Source organism: Penicillium antarcticum, assembly GCF_028974205.1.
Source record: "Penicillium antarcticum strain IBT 31339 chromosome Unknown utg000004l_segment0_segment0, whole genome shotgun sequence".
Lineage (NCBI taxonomy): Eukaryota > Fungi > Ascomycota > Eurotiomycetes > Eurotiales > Aspergillaceae > Penicillium > Penicillium antarcticum.
In genome coordinates, this window is record NW_026695302.1 from 1,065,552 (window position 1) to 1,080,308 (window position 14,757).

General features: G+C 47.1%; 9 protein-coding genes across 9 annotated transcripts; 5 read left to right on the top strand and 4 right to left on the bottom strand.

Moving 5' to 3' along the window:
• Nucleotides 1-553: 553 nt before the first annotated feature.
• N7508_004383 (taxilin) lies at nt 554-2,135 on the top strand (the record flags this gene model as incomplete). Its single annotated transcript, XM_058462449.1, has 5 exons — nt 554-692; nt 814-1,088; nt 1,156-1,304; nt 1,357-1,600; nt 1,647-2,135. The coding sequence occupies 5 exons, from the start codon at nt 554-556 to the stop codon at nt 2,133-2,135; spliced, it is 1,296 nt and encodes a 431-aa protein (XP_058321074.1).
• Nucleotides 2,136-2,426: 291 nt separating this feature from the next.
• N7508_004384 (NAD(P)H-dependent flavin oxidoreductase) lies at nt 2,427-3,470 on the bottom strand (the record flags this gene model as incomplete). Its single annotated transcript, XM_058462450.1, has 1 exon — nt 2,427-3,470. The coding sequence occupies one exon, from the start codon at nt 3,468-3,470 to the stop codon at nt 2,427-2,429; it is 1,044 nt and encodes a 347-aa protein (XP_058321075.1).
• A 606-nt stretch (nt 3,471-4,076) lies between these two features.
• On the top strand, nt 4,077-5,962 carry N7508_004385 (DNA-directed DNA polymerase delta subunit POL31; the record flags this gene model as incomplete). The annotated part of the gene is made up of 5 exons (XM_058462451.1): nt 4,077-4,117; nt 4,203-4,392; nt 4,459-4,590; nt 4,648-5,617; nt 5,667-5,962. 5 exons carry the CDS (start codon nt 4,077-4,079, stop codon nt 5,960-5,962), a joined length of 1,629 nt encoding a protein of 542 aa, XP_058321076.1.
• A 296-nt stretch (nt 5,963-6,258) lies between these two features.
• On the top strand, nt 6,259-7,262 carry N7508_004386 (uncharacterized protein; the record flags this gene model as incomplete). Its single annotated transcript, XM_058462452.1, has 4 exons — nt 6,259-6,280; nt 6,369-6,448; nt 6,509-6,709; nt 6,774-7,262. 4 exons carry the CDS (start codon nt 6,259-6,261, stop codon nt 7,260-7,262), a joined length of 792 nt encoding a protein of 263 aa, XP_058321077.1.
• Nucleotides 7,263-7,365: 103 nt separating this feature from the next.
• Nucleotides 7,366-8,182, bottom strand: N7508_004387 (lytic polysaccharide monooxygenase auxiliary activity family 9 protein; the record flags this gene model as incomplete). Its single annotated transcript, XM_058462453.1, has 2 exons — nt 7,366-8,017; nt 8,082-8,182. The coding sequence occupies 2 exons, from the start codon at nt 8,180-8,182 to the stop codon at nt 7,366-7,368; spliced, it is 753 nt and encodes a 250-aa protein (XP_058321078.1).
• Nucleotides 8,183-11,462: 3,280 nt separating this feature from the next.
• On the bottom strand, nt 11,463-11,878 carry N7508_004388 (60S ribosomal protein eL38; the record flags this gene model as incomplete). The annotated part of the gene is made up of 3 exons (XM_058462454.1): nt 11,463-11,509; nt 11,620-11,748; nt 11,815-11,878. The coding sequence occupies 3 exons, from the start codon at nt 11,876-11,878 to the stop codon at nt 11,463-11,465; spliced, it is 240 nt and encodes a 79-aa protein (XP_058321079.1).
• Nucleotides 11,879-12,226: 348 nt separating this feature from the next.
• On the top strand, nt 12,227-12,409 carry N7508_004389 (uncharacterized protein; the record flags this gene model as incomplete). Its single annotated transcript, XM_058462455.1, has 1 exon — nt 12,227-12,409. One exon carries the CDS (start codon nt 12,227-12,229, stop codon nt 12,407-12,409), a length of 183 nt encoding a protein of 60 aa, XP_058321080.1.
• Nucleotides 12,410-12,841: 432 nt separating this feature from the next.
• N7508_004390 (Ish1 domain-containing protein) lies at nt 12,842-13,326 on the top strand (the record flags this gene model as incomplete). Its single annotated transcript, XM_058462456.1, has 5 exons — nt 12,842-12,877; nt 12,940-12,952; nt 13,000-13,083; nt 13,132-13,178; nt 13,228-13,326. 5 exons carry the CDS (start codon nt 12,842-12,844, stop codon nt 13,324-13,326), a joined length of 279 nt encoding a protein of 92 aa, XP_058321081.1.
• A 689-nt stretch (nt 13,327-14,015) lies between these two features.
• On the bottom strand, nt 14,016-14,558 carry N7508_004391 (putative nuclear transport factor 2 domain protein; the record flags this gene model as incomplete). The annotated part of the gene is made up of 2 exons (XM_058462457.1): nt 14,016-14,452; nt 14,516-14,558. 2 exons carry the CDS (start codon nt 14,556-14,558, stop codon nt 14,016-14,018), a joined length of 480 nt encoding a protein of 159 aa, XP_058321082.1.
• Between the last annotated feature and the right edge of the window lie 199 nt (nt 14,559-14,757).

Consider the following 14,757-nt stretch of genomic DNA (forward strand, 5'->3'; position numbering starts at 1 on the left):
GTGTATAATTCGTGAGGATCTTATATGAGCATTTCAATCAAATCAAATGCCGAATGTTAAATGAGAGTTTGAAACAGTTTGAAATTGTAAAGACCAGAGGAAAGCAGAACTAAATATGCGGAAGATGTAGATTAAGTAAGAGGCCGAGCCTCGAAAAGTAGAGCTTACTCATCACCCGTGACTGGACAGCGAGAACCTTGACGTTGACTGGAGGGAACTTCGAGACTGACGTTCAATTAACAAAAACCACCAGGATTATACTAATTCTTCCAGATATCGTGTCTTGAGGACTACCCCCCGGTGTTCGAGGTATAGATGACTAATACCCCTCGATCTCCGGTCCACGGTCACTCTTACTCAAGACTCAACTCCCGCGACTTCTTCAGTATCCCAGAGCCCTGTAATCTTGGCGGAAAACTTGACTCTGGGATTTTACGTGACTGTTGACAATCCCCCTCCTTCCTCCGACATTCCCAACCTGCGCACTCTCCGGAACTTTCGGTGAACCAGCCCACTCAATACGTGAACTTGCGATCTCCGCAGACCCCCGAACATGTCGTCCACCGCTATGGCGAAGAAGAATAAGGGAAAGAAGACCGCGGATCCCAACGAGACGTCTAAACTTTTGGCCGCCAAGATCTCACAGTTGGAGCAAGATGCCGCCGGCGAGAAGGATCAAGAGGCGGAAATTGGTGCGTGGCTCCCTTTGTTTTCTACGGCTTCATGACATGCCCCGGTTTTCGTGACGCCGCTGGACTGCGGGGATAGTCCGTGCGGAGTTCAGGGTCACTAATATTGGTTTTTAATATACAGAGCGCGAAGTCAAGAAAGCCACACGGGATCTCAATTCGCTGCTGAGCACTATCGAATCGCCGATGAGCCGCCTGGAGACTGTCCACAAAAAGTACACCGAACTGTTGGCGGACATGAAGAAATTGGATCGCGATTATTCCAAGAGCAAGAAGCGAGCGGATCAGCTGCAGAAGGACCAGGACAAGGGAAAATCCGATCTCAGCAAATCTGTGACTATGAAGGACAAACTGGAGAAATTGTGTCGCGAACTTACAAAAGAAAACAAGAAAATCAAGGTGAGTTGGTCAAACTGCGCCAGACGAATGCGCCACACTCCGGACTGTAGGCTGAACCTGTCGCCAGGATGAAAATAAGAAGTTGGAAGATAATGAGAAACGAGCTCGTTTGATCGTCAACGAACGACTTGATTCGCTTCTCTACGATATTCAAGATGTCATGGCAGCCAAAGGAAACCCTCGTAGCGAGAAGGTGGATGTTGATTTGGACGAAGCGTATGGTTTCAACGTCCTCTTATGGAATTGGAATATACTAACGAATGTTTAGCCTTCGCGCTAAGCTCAAGACCATTAGTGAGCAGTTTGACACCCGCGACCTGCATTACAGGGGTCTTCTGCGTAGCAAGGATTCTGAGATTCAAAGTCTTGCCTCCAAGTTCGAGGACCAGCGCCGGGTCAGCGAGGTCGAGAACAACCGTTGTCGGGCTCTGACCTCACAGGTCTCAACTTTCTCCCACACCGAAGCCGAGTTGCGCAGTCAACTCAACATCTATGTGGAGAAGTTCAAGCAGGTGTGTTACGCAGTTATATTTGTGGTCTATATACTGACAAGTGTAGGTCGAGGATACCTTGAACAACAGCAACGATCTTTTTCTTACGTTCCGCAAAGAAATGGAAGAAATGTCCAAGAAAACCAAGCGCCTGGAAAAGGAGAACCATACCCTCAACCGCAAGCATGAGCAAACCAACCGCAACATTCTAGAGATGGCAGAGGAACGGACTCGAAACCATGAAGAATTGGAAAGATGGCGACGCAAGTGCCACCACTTGGAAGCCCTATGTCGACGCATGCAAGCCCAAGGCCGAGGCGAAGGTCTTGCTTTAGCCGAAGGCGATGATCACTTGGAAGGTGATGATGAAGGGACCGAAAGCGAGTACGACGATGATTACGAAGACGACGAAGAGGACATGAGCGACGAGGACGACCTTGAGCCACCTCCCCGAGTCGACCAACCCCCCGAGAAGCCTGTGTTTGGCCCAACCCCGCCTCCCAACCTTTTGGAGGCCCGAGCAAATGGAAATGTGGTGGTTAACGGCTGTCACTAAACTTCTTGAATATTCATGTAGTGGTTGATCCGATGTGATCTATGAACCCACTTGGTTACCCTTGAAGATATACCTTTGTTCATTTGTCTCAGTAAGTCTACTTGGGGACATGCAAAGAATAGTGCTCTTGATCTGTTAGGGGTAGCAAAGAACAGGTCTGTCTGTTTTCAGTTACTCTGCATGGTCTTCACTCAATCCATAGACATATTTTCAATGTTGGTTCCGCATTTCTTTTTGATGTTCATGTTTTTTGTACAAGTATTATCCACAATCAATGAATATGCCAGACAGCTACAGCTTGCTCACAGCCCCTGTGGTAATGAACGAACCACCAACCTTCAGCATATCAACCGCCTGCTCCACCATCTCCTTGACAATAACTCCAGCCGGCTTGATCGCCGTAACACTGGCCGACACATCACCCATAAGGAAAGGCATATCAATATCCTTCTCATTCTCCAAATCATCCATCATAGGCACAACCCCCTTAGCAGTCAACTTAGCAATATCCCCGGGCCTCCCTTCCCACTCCTTTACATAATCATTAGGCAACATGCGCAAAGGTCGGCCACTAACAACCAAAGTCCTCTTCGTCTCACCATACCTAGCCCCAACAACAGCCTCCTTGTGCAACCGACTAGCACCACTCTCCTCAGACGCAACAAAGCGCGTGCCGACCCAAACACCAGCAGCACCCAACATCAACGACGCCGCCAGACTGCGCCCATCATTAACACCCCCGGCAGCAACAACCAACGCCGGCTCCCCAGTCAGCGGACTCTTATATCGCTTAGCAACATCCACAACAGCAGGCACAAGCACAGAGAACGGCACATCACCGGTATGCCCACCACCCTCTCCACCTTGCGCACAGACAATATCAACACCAAGCTTAAGCGCCTTCTCAGCATGCTTAGGCGCGCCAACCATATTCATTATTAAAACTCCAGCCTCATGCAGCCGCTTAATAGTCTTCTCAGGGGGGACACCAACGGCCGAGACGAACAGTTTCGCGCCATGAGAAATGGCAACCTCGACTAGCTCGTCCAGCTGGCCGTGCGTGTAGTCGTGGTTGGTAGCACGCGCAGACCCGCCAACTTGTGGCAGAGCGAGATCTACGCCGAAGGGCAGAGATGGGTCGCGCAGTAGGGATTTCAGCTCTGTTAGCATTTCGCTGAGCTGCTCGGGCGTGTAGCCTAGTCCGCCTACTGTTCCTAGACCGCCGGCGTTGGAGACTGCTGCTGCTAGAGGAGCACCTGAGGCGCGGGCCATTCCTGCTAGGAGCACTGGGTGTTGGATTTTGAGGAGCTTGCAGAGGGGCGTTTGGAGTGACATTTTGGGCGTTGTATATTGTATGGTTTGAGTGCTGGATATAGAAGGTTTGCGGTATGAGATTTGAGACCTTGAGTGTTGAATACTTGTGGTTGATAGAGATTTACTCAGAGGTGTTTTTTGCAAAATTTGGAGTAGGTACCTTGCATGTTATAGATAGATACAGTTGGCATGTCCAAAGAGGGGAAATCGACCTTCCTCGGATAGTTCGAAGCTATTGAGGCGGACCGAGGCAGCATGGGCGATCTACAAAGTGTGCTTTATGAACTGCATATTTGATTTATGCACCTTATCAAGAGATTTTGGAAGGGAAATAAGTTGCTTTTCTGCGATCTACCCTTTTTAAAGTATCAGTTACATGCAAATCAGCTAAGCTATAGCTACAAAAGTGCTCTTATTGAGGTTAAGAAACTGCGTATAATGAATTGATAACACATTTATTGCCGATTACAGAAAAATTGAACTATAAAAGATCAAAATCAACATACAAATCCACTTTTATACAATTTGTCTCAGTTGAGTCCGCCCAAAGCGGGAATGTAATTGAACGCGCTAATTGACGCGCCCACGCGTCAACCCTCCTCTACCAACTCCGCACATCTTGCAAAGATGAAATCGGACAACGATTACGGCTTCCTGTGTCTTCCAAGGTAATTTCCCTCTTCCGTTTTTCATCTGCATTGCGAAGTATCCCCGACTCTAAGCTCTGGCTGACCGTGAACGCCCTCCAAATAGCAAGGAGGAGCACGAACAGGAACCAGTCTACCGCGCACCTTCTCACTACAACCCTCTTCACACCTTTCATCTTCCCACCGGCCAAGGACGGCACTACAAGCAACAATATGGCGACATGTACTTTTTGCGACTGGCCAAGTTAAAGCCCAGTGTGGAACAAGTTGCGACGGACGCTTGGGATGGACTCATTGTGAGAACCTTCGAAACTGTAATTTTTCATGTGGGATAGACTTCTCTGACTGCTGTTTGAAATCAGATTGCCGGAGAAAAAGTTCGACGCGTTGATCGAGTGCTTGATGTGCGACAGGGAGAGCTTTGCTGGGTGGCCGGTACGGTGTACATGGATTTGCCAATGAAGCCGAACATTCTGGACGACCTTACGAAGGAGGTCGGTACTTGCTCTCGATACTGTACCTGCAAATGGTATCATGACTGACTGCTATAGAACTTCACCTCTGCACCCCCTCCCCGCCGCACCTACACCGACCCTCTCGATCCCTCCGCGACCCAGATTATGTTGGAGGATGAGTCGGGTCGCCTAAGACTTACTGGAAACTTCCTTCGGACTACTCAGCTGGCTACAGGCGCTATTATCGCCGCTCTGGGTACTGAAAACGCCAATGGAGACTTTGAAGTCATTGATATCAAGCTCCCAGATCTGGCACCACAGCCTCAGCGATGGGAGGGCACTTCACAGATCAGATCAGATGCTGAAAAGCAAAGCGGCAAAATTGCGTTCGTCAGTGGGCTGGGTATTACAGGAACATCAAGCGACACACTTACTTTGGAGCTATTGACGGATTACCTTCTGGGCTACACCGGTTTTTCGGGCCACGACAACGACAGCCCTTCCACCAGTTCCTCAAAAATCACTCGCCTGATTATTGCAGGCAATTCACTTGGCGCCAGTGTGACTATTGATGCTGCGGCTGGATCTGACAAGACAGCTATCGGAAAGAAGGCCGCGCCGAAAAAGTACGGATATGACGCCTCCGCATACAATTCGTCGCCCATCACACAACTCGACAACTTCCTAGCAGATATTCTGCCTAGCATTCCCGTGACGCTCATGCCAGGTGACAAGGATCCTGCCAACTTCTCTCTTCCCCAGCAGGGAATCCATCGCGCCATGTTCCCGCAGGCCAGGGCGTACTCTGCACCCCCAGCTCGTGGCGAAGACAAGCCTGAAGTAGGTTGGTTTGACAGTGTCACCAACCCCTGGGAGGGCGACGTCGAGGGATGGCGGGTATGGGGATGCAGTGGGCAGAACGTTGACGATGTGCTCCGATACCTCAACTTCGAGAGCACTGAGCTCAGCATTGACGGAGAGACAGATGACTCTGCGTCCCGTGTTCGAGTCATGGAAGCCATGCTTCGCTGGCGATGCGGCGTTCCAACTGCGCCTGACACAATCTGTAAGTTGAACAACCATTTAAACGAGGAATCTACTAATAATAACCCAAGGGTCATATCCATTCCAGACGGACGATCCATTCGTTCTGGAAACCTGCCCGCACATCTTTTTCGCTGGTAACCAGCCATCATTCAAGACTGCCACTATTGAAGGCGATGTCCCTCTACGTTTGGATGAGGACACTGATATGATGGACACCAACGATAAATCCGATGGTGCCCGTGTGCGACTTCTTGCTATTCCCAAATTCAATGAAACAGGCGAGTTGATTCTAGTTGACACCGAGACCTTGGAGGTAGAGGTAGTCAAATTCGGTGTTTTCAAGGGACAAGAAGAACAAAAGTGAACGGATACCAAACAAAATACACAACATAGCATATACTACATTACATTTTTCCACACCTCGCTTTTCAACCTATTCTTCGCAATGCACGTATATCCGAAGTTATATAGATCGGGATCTGACGCTGCTCATTGGTACGTCGGGCCCCACATAGAAAGAATCTATCCCACCAACTCCCGATTTCATATATCCCGTCGAGCCAGGTAGACATCAAGTCGAGATTTTTGAATAAAACATCCACCAAGGGTAGAGCCCTTTCACTTAAATCACATTGAGATAATATCCAAACATCCGCCACAATGCTGCTGAACGCCAACATTGGTACAGTCCCCTCCACCTATATCCACATTAATACCCACGCAGAATACATACTTCAGACGAGTATACTAATAAACCCAATCCTAAATAGCCCTGTCTTCTTCAAAGGCCTTACTAGTCCCATACTCCTCATGGCACGTCCCACAATACCACGAATGGATGAAAGACCCAGTCAGTACACCACAATCCAGCCAAAAAAAAAAAAGGTCAAGCATACTAATCAGGCGACAGGAAATCCAAGAAGCAACTGCCTCAGAACCTCTAACTCTGGAAGAAGAATACGCCATGCAATCTAGTTGGAGGCAAGATGCAGACAAATTAACCTTCATCGTCTGCCGGCCCCTTTCAACTGCCAGTACCGAAGAGGAAACTAGCCAACACCAACTTCAAGCGGAAAGCGATGGTCCACCGAATATGGTGGGAGATATTAATGTATGTCCTATCTCGTATTCGAAATGATATTTTGGAAGAGAAATATGGACTGATTTATCTACAGCTCTTCCTTCGTGTTGATAATGGCGAGGAAGGTGACTCCCCGCCGATAATTGTTGGTGAAATTGAACTCATGATCGCCGAGAAAAACAGCCAGCGTCGTGGATTTGGACGAGCGGCTCTGCTTATGTTCATGCGGTATATCGTTCAGTATCAGGGCGCTATTTTGGAGGAATTCGTTTCTGGTGGTGGAGTTGACGTTGAAACTGTCCGGACATTGAGAACTGGGGTTGAAGTTGAGGCGAATGAGACTGAGACTGCGACGACTTCGACATTGGAGTTTAAATGTCTGAGCGTTAAGATTGGGAAGGAGAATTTGCGGAGCTTGGCTTTGTTTGAAGGGCTGGAATTTGAAAAGGTTGATTCTGAGCCTAATTTCTTTGGGGAGTTTGAATTGAGACGGAAGGATTTGAGTCTAGGGGGTGTTGATGGGGCCCTTGGGAAGGCAGGGGCTAGGGGATTTGTTGCTTTGCCTTACGAGAGGACTGAATAGATGTTCATGAGTAGTATGTAAATAGCATTCAGATATACCGATAGAACTGAGTCACAATCACAGCCTGTAACGACAGGTATCATCCTCTCAACCTTGTATTTGCTCAAGCAGAATATAAAGCCGGTCCAGGAATAATATAAGAGCTCAACGTCTGGTAAATACTAATCAAGATGCCAGGATCAGTCTCAGTATACAACGCCTCACCAAGCGTACCAGCAGGCACATCACTGCCACCACCAGTAACCTGCAAATTGATACACTGAGGGTAATTCTGTGCCCCATTCAGATTTCCTGCCGAATGAAGGGCAATAATCTCATGTCGCATAACGTAGTTGCCTGCAGCGATAGTCGAAGGGATAGTCACTGTCCATCGGTTCCCGGCAGCGATTAATTCATCAGTTGCCCAGGCTCCAGGGACATTAGAATTATCCACGATACCCCGTTCGGCAATCTTAAAGAATTTCAGAGTGGCTTTGTCGACCGTGCTGCAGTCACCGTTGGTACAGGCTGCCAGGTATGTAATCACAGGTCCATGGTGCGAATCTGGCCAAGTCGTCCATTGGAGTTCGATGTCTGAGCCTGCAGTTACTGGGGCACTGAGGGCGGCGTTTTCGCCGTTTCGGTGGCAGATTATGTTTGGCTCTTGGTATTCGGCTGGAGCTTCGAAGCCGAGGTCTGTTGCTGTTGTTGTCCAGCCGATGCTTTGTGGGGGTGAGGTCATGTATTGGTATTTATCGACTAAGTAGCCGGTATAGCTGTAGTAAGGTCAGACTGTTGTGTAAAGGGAAATGTGGGATATGGTTGTCAGGTTGGGCGTACTTTTGGCCGTTGGCCAGGATGCTAGAAATATAGCCATGGCCTGCAACAGAGGCTGCTAAGCCAAAAAGTGCTACGATGGTAGGTAGCTTTGAGGGTGTCATTTTCCGTTCTTGTTTATTGAGTATCAAAATTGATTTCTTGTTTTGATGAGGACCTAATACAGCAGAATCTTGGTCCTATTTATACCCAATACCATCGTCTATTTTTGTTCAATCGAATTGATCCGAAGATTCCTTTTCAAAACGAGGTCCGCTTTGATATAGGAATAGTCTCAAACAGACATCTTAGTCTGTGTCACTGCACCAAATTCAAACCCGTTTTCCAGTTGGTGGATGTTCAGGTATTGAGTAAATACGCAGCAATGTTCTCCTCTATTGGGCACATTGGCGGGGTCCCTGCATTTAATATAGCCGGTTGACAATTTATGGGGTTGCGCCACTCCATTTGCATAGAAGCCATCGCATGCCGAAGTCTTAGAAGACAAGTTTCTATGAGTTGGACCATAATAACATGGTCGTAGACCTGGGATTTCCTCACTTATCTAATATTCTACAGTATACATATGGTGAGGCACTCTCAAACAGGCAAAGATAAATTTTGAAGGGGGTTAGAAAACAGAGGAAAGAGAAAGAATAAAATGGGACGAAATCAATGCTCAAACCGCTATGCTCGCTTCGAAGCGGTTACAAATATAGGTTCTATATATGTACAATGCGAGCTTCCAGCTATTTATTATACTGCATGATTAAAAAGACCCCCTCAGGATGCTATTCAGACCCCCTCTCCATTCACTAAACCTCATTAGGCCTGCTGCAGTAATTGTATTTCAAATGCATTGATCCTTGGCAGCACTGATGCTTGGGGTTTTGCCTGAATGCTAGTATACCTTTTGAGTACCTACATTCACTATGTAAATCACTAGTAGAAATATGTTACTTCGTGGTACATCTAGCACCTTGCTTCTAATTACTCTTTAATTTCCGAGTCAGCGGAGCATTAAATATGTTCCTAGCAATACCTAAAAGTGTTTAGAGGGTACATACGGAAAAGAAGTATCTTAGACCCATTCAGTCAATATACCGGTGGGAATCATCAAAAATGACTTTGTTTTACTAGGGGGGTGCATACTAAATAGAAGTACTTAGAGCCATAAGCTCTCCTTTAATACTGGTTGACCAAATAATGAATATGGAAATACAATTACTGCAGCAGGCCTAATGGGGCTTCGCGACTGGAGAGGGGATCCGAATAGCATCCTGAGGGAGTCCTTTTAAATTGGCCCTGACTATATTGATGACATATCAATATTATCCAGGGCTTTACACCTGTTTGATTATTATGTACCTCATTCTAGTCTAGTAGATGACTTGATTTCTTTTTCCATCAACAACTAGAGATCAATATCAAGTTCAATCTAACTCAGGCTTTCTGTCGCAAGCCGTTCGCTATTCGCTATTCGCTACGATGGACGGAGGTTTGACCGTCATCTATATCGGATGTATACTATTACCAAAGTCCAGAAGACAGTCTACACGGCTGGTTTCTACAGCCAAGAGAGGCAGTATACATGGCAGTATACATGAAGATCCGGGGCAATCGGCCCGGCGGAAATAAAAACACTATATAACCTTTGTCACACTGCTGAAGTCCCGGGGTATGTCTTATGCCAAGGCTAGATGCGACACGCCAAGCAAAGAGAAGGGTATGTCAGAGGTATAGGAGTCTATAGGGCCGTGGCCAGAGAAGTAACGATCTACAGTTGGTTACGATCTACTTTTTATGAGATTATGTTGGAATATGGAATATGTTCAAACAAAAATGAGTTTCATATTGATGAACTACTTTGAAAGCGAGATATGTGCACTACTTTCAGTGTAGGTGTTTTTTTTTTTTGGCTTGTTTGTGGCTGTTAGCCAACCATCGATCTTAAAGATCCTCTAGACCAGAATGAATCTGACTCAAAGAGTGCCATGTGTTATTGGAGTTTATGCATAAAGGCAATGCAAGAGGGGCAGTCATCAAAAACTACCTCGATAAGGGCATCATTAGGCACGAACTTGGGGCTACCTGGAGCCTCAATGGCTTTCATTTGAGTATCGCTCCTACCTTCGAGTGCCGCTGCAGCACTGGAATGAGTTTTTATTTTCTTGACTTGACGGATAATCCAGTCGTAAGTAGATTTGTTAGTCCTGCGCAGAGCATTCAGGTCGTGGATCTGTTGGTGGGTTAACCTACCGGACTTGTCTCCGACACGAAGTAGTATCATTTCGACCATCTCCAAGGGGAGATTTGTGCCAAGGTCGCCAAGGGCCAGCGCGGGGGTAGCCATATCCGATGTGGATAAGTTTGTAGTTTCTGTAATAAACTGTTGGTTCAGAAGGCGACGTGTGTAAAACGCATTGGTGATGGCTTATTCCGCAAATTCGGACGTTTATATATGTTTTTACGAACACGTCGATGCTGTCACAGTCTCAGTCGTCATTCGCGTTTGGGTAATTTGTAAAAGAAAAAGTAGATAAATCGTGTGGGGATGATGCTGGAGAGCTATAAAATCCGGAGGTCTTCATGATTGTTATATAGTTGGGGCGAGACATGTCGAAAGAGTGGTTGTTCTTCATATATAAAGGTGGTCATGAAGGTATTGAGTTCTTTGTTTCCGAACAATGGCCCTGTGTTGAGGCTAAAGAGCAGTCGAGTCGAACAAAGATCTTTCAGGGCGATCAGGGCCATTTCGAGCATCAGGTTCAAACAATACATGTTCTGACGAATAGGCATTGGAATGCTGCGATGTATATTGACCTAAATATAGGTGATAGAAGCAAAGAGGGAGCAAGCAGCAAGCAAGAAGAGACTCGAAGCCCCAGGCATGTATGTCACGACAGAGCAATCATTTAGCTTTAGAAGTGTCCAAATGCAAGGCACAACATGGCCCCGTAGAGCGTTTGCGATTTTGAAAGGGAGCAACTGTTTCTCTTACTAGTGGAAAAATACAACTACATATTGCATTTCGCAAATGTATCACAGCGGAAGTTTTCCAATATCAGAATAATGGATTAGGAAGTCTCGACTGATAGCGAGAAACCCGGTAATGATATTTCAACTGTTTTTTCATTGATGTGTAGGGATTGGATGCTCCGACAAAAGCATTCTTCGAGTGCGCCCAGAAAATGCGAGTCGTCTAACCGGTGAAGAACTGCAGCCGGTTTTAAAAGACGCAAAGAAACCCCGGCGCGGAAGTCGTGCCCCACGCCATAAAGTGATCCCCGTGTCAGCTCGCAGAAGAACCATGTCCATGCCATGTATCCTTCCAACAGTAGGTCTTGCATGCATCAACCAATCACGCCGCACTCCGATCCTCCATTCATTCCATTGTCAACTAATTTAGTTGGCCTTCTTGGTGCCCTTGGAGACATCGACGACCTTGAGGGCTATAAAGAAACTGTCAGCCTAGGTTCTACGCTGACCCAAACCCAATTCTTCAAAAATGTGGAGTCGAATTCCTCCACAGCTCAGAGGGCGGGATGCGATCGCAACGTACCAGGGGGCAGGCTCTGCTTGAGCTTGTCGGCCTTGTCGGAGTCCTTCAGGACAAGGGTGTAGAGGTTCTTCTGGCAGCGAACCTTGAACTTGGTCTGCTGGGACTTGCGGTTCTTCTTGATGCGCGCAGCTAAACATGGAACAGTCAGCATCGATCTTCAGCTTCCCCGGCACTCTCCAGAACTCCAACACGTACAGGAGGCATCCTTGCGGCGGCAGATCTCAATGAACTGCTTGATATCGGAAACTTCGGCAGGCATGATGACGGTTGGTGTATGGTTGCAAGGTACGAAAGAGGAAGCTCACTGTCGACCCCGATGAATTGTGCGGATCACTTTAGGGTTTCGTGCGGAGAAAGCCCTATCTTAGTCATCAATTGGTGCCTAAGGCGCTAAGGCGAGGGCGAGTGGTGTGGCTGAAAGTGTAGGTGTGGCTGGGAGCATCGAGAGGCATATGATTGATTGTACCGGGTTCTGCAGCCTCGGGGATTTGGTATGACGCGAAGGGATAGTCAGACATGGCTCTTTCAATGTGGACTGGTTGGAATCGTCGGTACGTATACAGGGGCCATTTTCGTGGTCCTCGGCTCCCCCAACGTGAGTGATACAATGGCCTGGGCCCTTGGATTGGCTTGTTCGCCTCAAATGTCTGAGTCCACGCTGCAAGCGACTGGAGTCATTGCTTTGGTCGTGACCTGCAAGCGCAATCGGTATCGCTTCCAGAAGGCAATTCTATATAATGTCAATACCTGCCATGGAGCTGCATGGAAGACCAACTATACTCTTGTATAATGGAACTCCGCAACAATGAAGGTGACAGATCAGGAAAATCACAGCTTCCATTTCGTCAATCATAACAGTCTCTAGGGTATGAGTCAATGATAGAATGAGGATATAAATGTAAAGAACGAAGGGATCGGATTGCAGGAGAAGTGCAAGAAGCTGGTGCAAGTTCCAAATCCATATTGTTTACTTCTTCTGTAGTCCGTGAAGTTGAGGTTGAAAAGAACGTATAGTTCGTGATAGGCAGCAACGGGTGGCGTGGGTGGCGGTGCACCCCCCCCCCCCCGACATACATCTAAGCTGCCGCTACTGGATACTTGTCTTCTGCATCGTGTCCTTTCAAGAGCTTAAAAATCCTTGGTTTCGGTTTCGATACTGTTAAGTTTGAAATCCACCTCAAATCTTTGCGAGTGCCACGGCTTTATTACATCATTCTTCAGAATGCCGACCCCCTTGGACAAAGCCTTGAATTCCAAAGTAAGTCATGACCAATGTGTTTACTGGTTTTGCTTCAGTTAATCTAACCGCTGGTTTGCTAGAATCTATTCCTTGGTAAATAACACATATCAAGCCACCTGGTCTCATCTAATATCAAACAGGCTTTGCAGGAATGGTCACCGCAGTGGCAGCCATCTCCATTTGGGGTGGTGATGTTCTCCCCGCGCAAGCTGATCCCACTGGAGGTATGTATAAATCTACATGGATAGCAAACAGTAGCTAACGCTCACTAGATCCGGACAACTGGACACTGGATGAAATAACAAGATGGTTGCGCGCAGTATGTCAAGTCCGTATCCAACTTGAATTTCACTGACCCCGTCTACCAGAGAGGACTTCTACCAAATGAAAAGGCCAACCGCGAAGAGCTACTAGAGAGAGTCAAGGCAAATCTTCGTGTACCGCGTAGATCGGCGGCTGGACCCTGATTCCCGTACATTGTTTTTTCCTGTTTTGTCCTCTCGATTCCTCCTCTTTTGCCTTTTTTTCAAATACCTCAAGCTAAATTTGATAATGTATCCAAGTCGAGTGCTACTTTAGCCTCTCTTTTGCGTCTTTTTCTATATCTTTTTCTACATCTTTTTCTACCAATTTTCGAGTAGCCTCAAATATATTTCTATATAAGTACAGCCACTAGCTTCTCGTTTTTCATCTCGCTTTTGGCTTTTCGAACGCCTTGATTAAGGTAGGCGATATATAAGAATTGCGTCTATGTACGATCTTCTTTTCTTCATTATATCTCTTTGAAGATTCTAAAAGGCCATTGCTAGTTAATTTTCCCATGCCAAGAGTGGCGCGACTGATATAGTACAGTACACAATAGACTTAAAGCTAGCGTTCTTTGTCTTGGGCCTCTATTTTTTGCCCTTTTTCGAATGTCTTGGGTTTATCATAAGCACGGGTTCAAGGAGGAGGTAGGAAGGGCTCATGGCATATGTTTGTAGCATTCAATATTCAATTCATCTCTTTCAAATCACATTCTCAAGGTTTTATCTATAATTGGTGGTATCGCTCGAATTTTGTTCATTTCGTAGTATTCATAACACACGACAGGGGGATTACCCGCGACGATTGAGGGCATCTCGCTCTCGACATTCACTTGTGTACCGTACAATGCTCATACGACCAAGCGGAAGTTCTGACTCTGAATGAGCCACTCTTTGCGACCCCGGGCCTTATCAGACGATGGGTTCGGCACCAGAACAAAGGTCTCGCTGAATCCGCGCTGGGGTGCATCGGGATCCTCTCCATAGCGAACATAGCCACTGACGAGAATGAGGATCGACATGTCTTTGACACCCATTTCGGACTGGGGCTTCGGGCCGGCTGAAGTGATTGTGGGATATGCAGGGTTGATGATTTGACAGTCATAAGATTGGACGTCGTACACAGCTGCGGGCATTTGGTGGACAAATATTTCTTGCACGGCCGCGCCGTCCGCGACAGGGTTGCCATTGAACAGGACTGGTGAGGGTGCCGGTGCATAGTATGAGTGGATAGATTCACGATTCGAGTTTATGGCAGGATAAAAGGACTGGACAAATTCGGTTGCCGCTAAATCAAGTCAAATGTTAGCGAACATCTTGGGGTTGAACAGGACGCGACTATTTCGTTTACCTTCGGTCGACACCTTTGTCAATGTATCTTCGCCTGAAGGCATCGCGATAGGCTTGTCGAATTTGTGAAGTGGAGTGATTTTAGACAAATAGGCGATTAAGCAATTCAAAATAGCGATTCAATGTGGTGGACGCAAATGCGTGGAATGTTCAAGCTGTCGCAAAGAAGAAAAGCCGCCTGCGGAGACGGAGACGCGGATTACCCGAGATCCCGGGATTCAGCAACATGCAATCGGTCGTGTT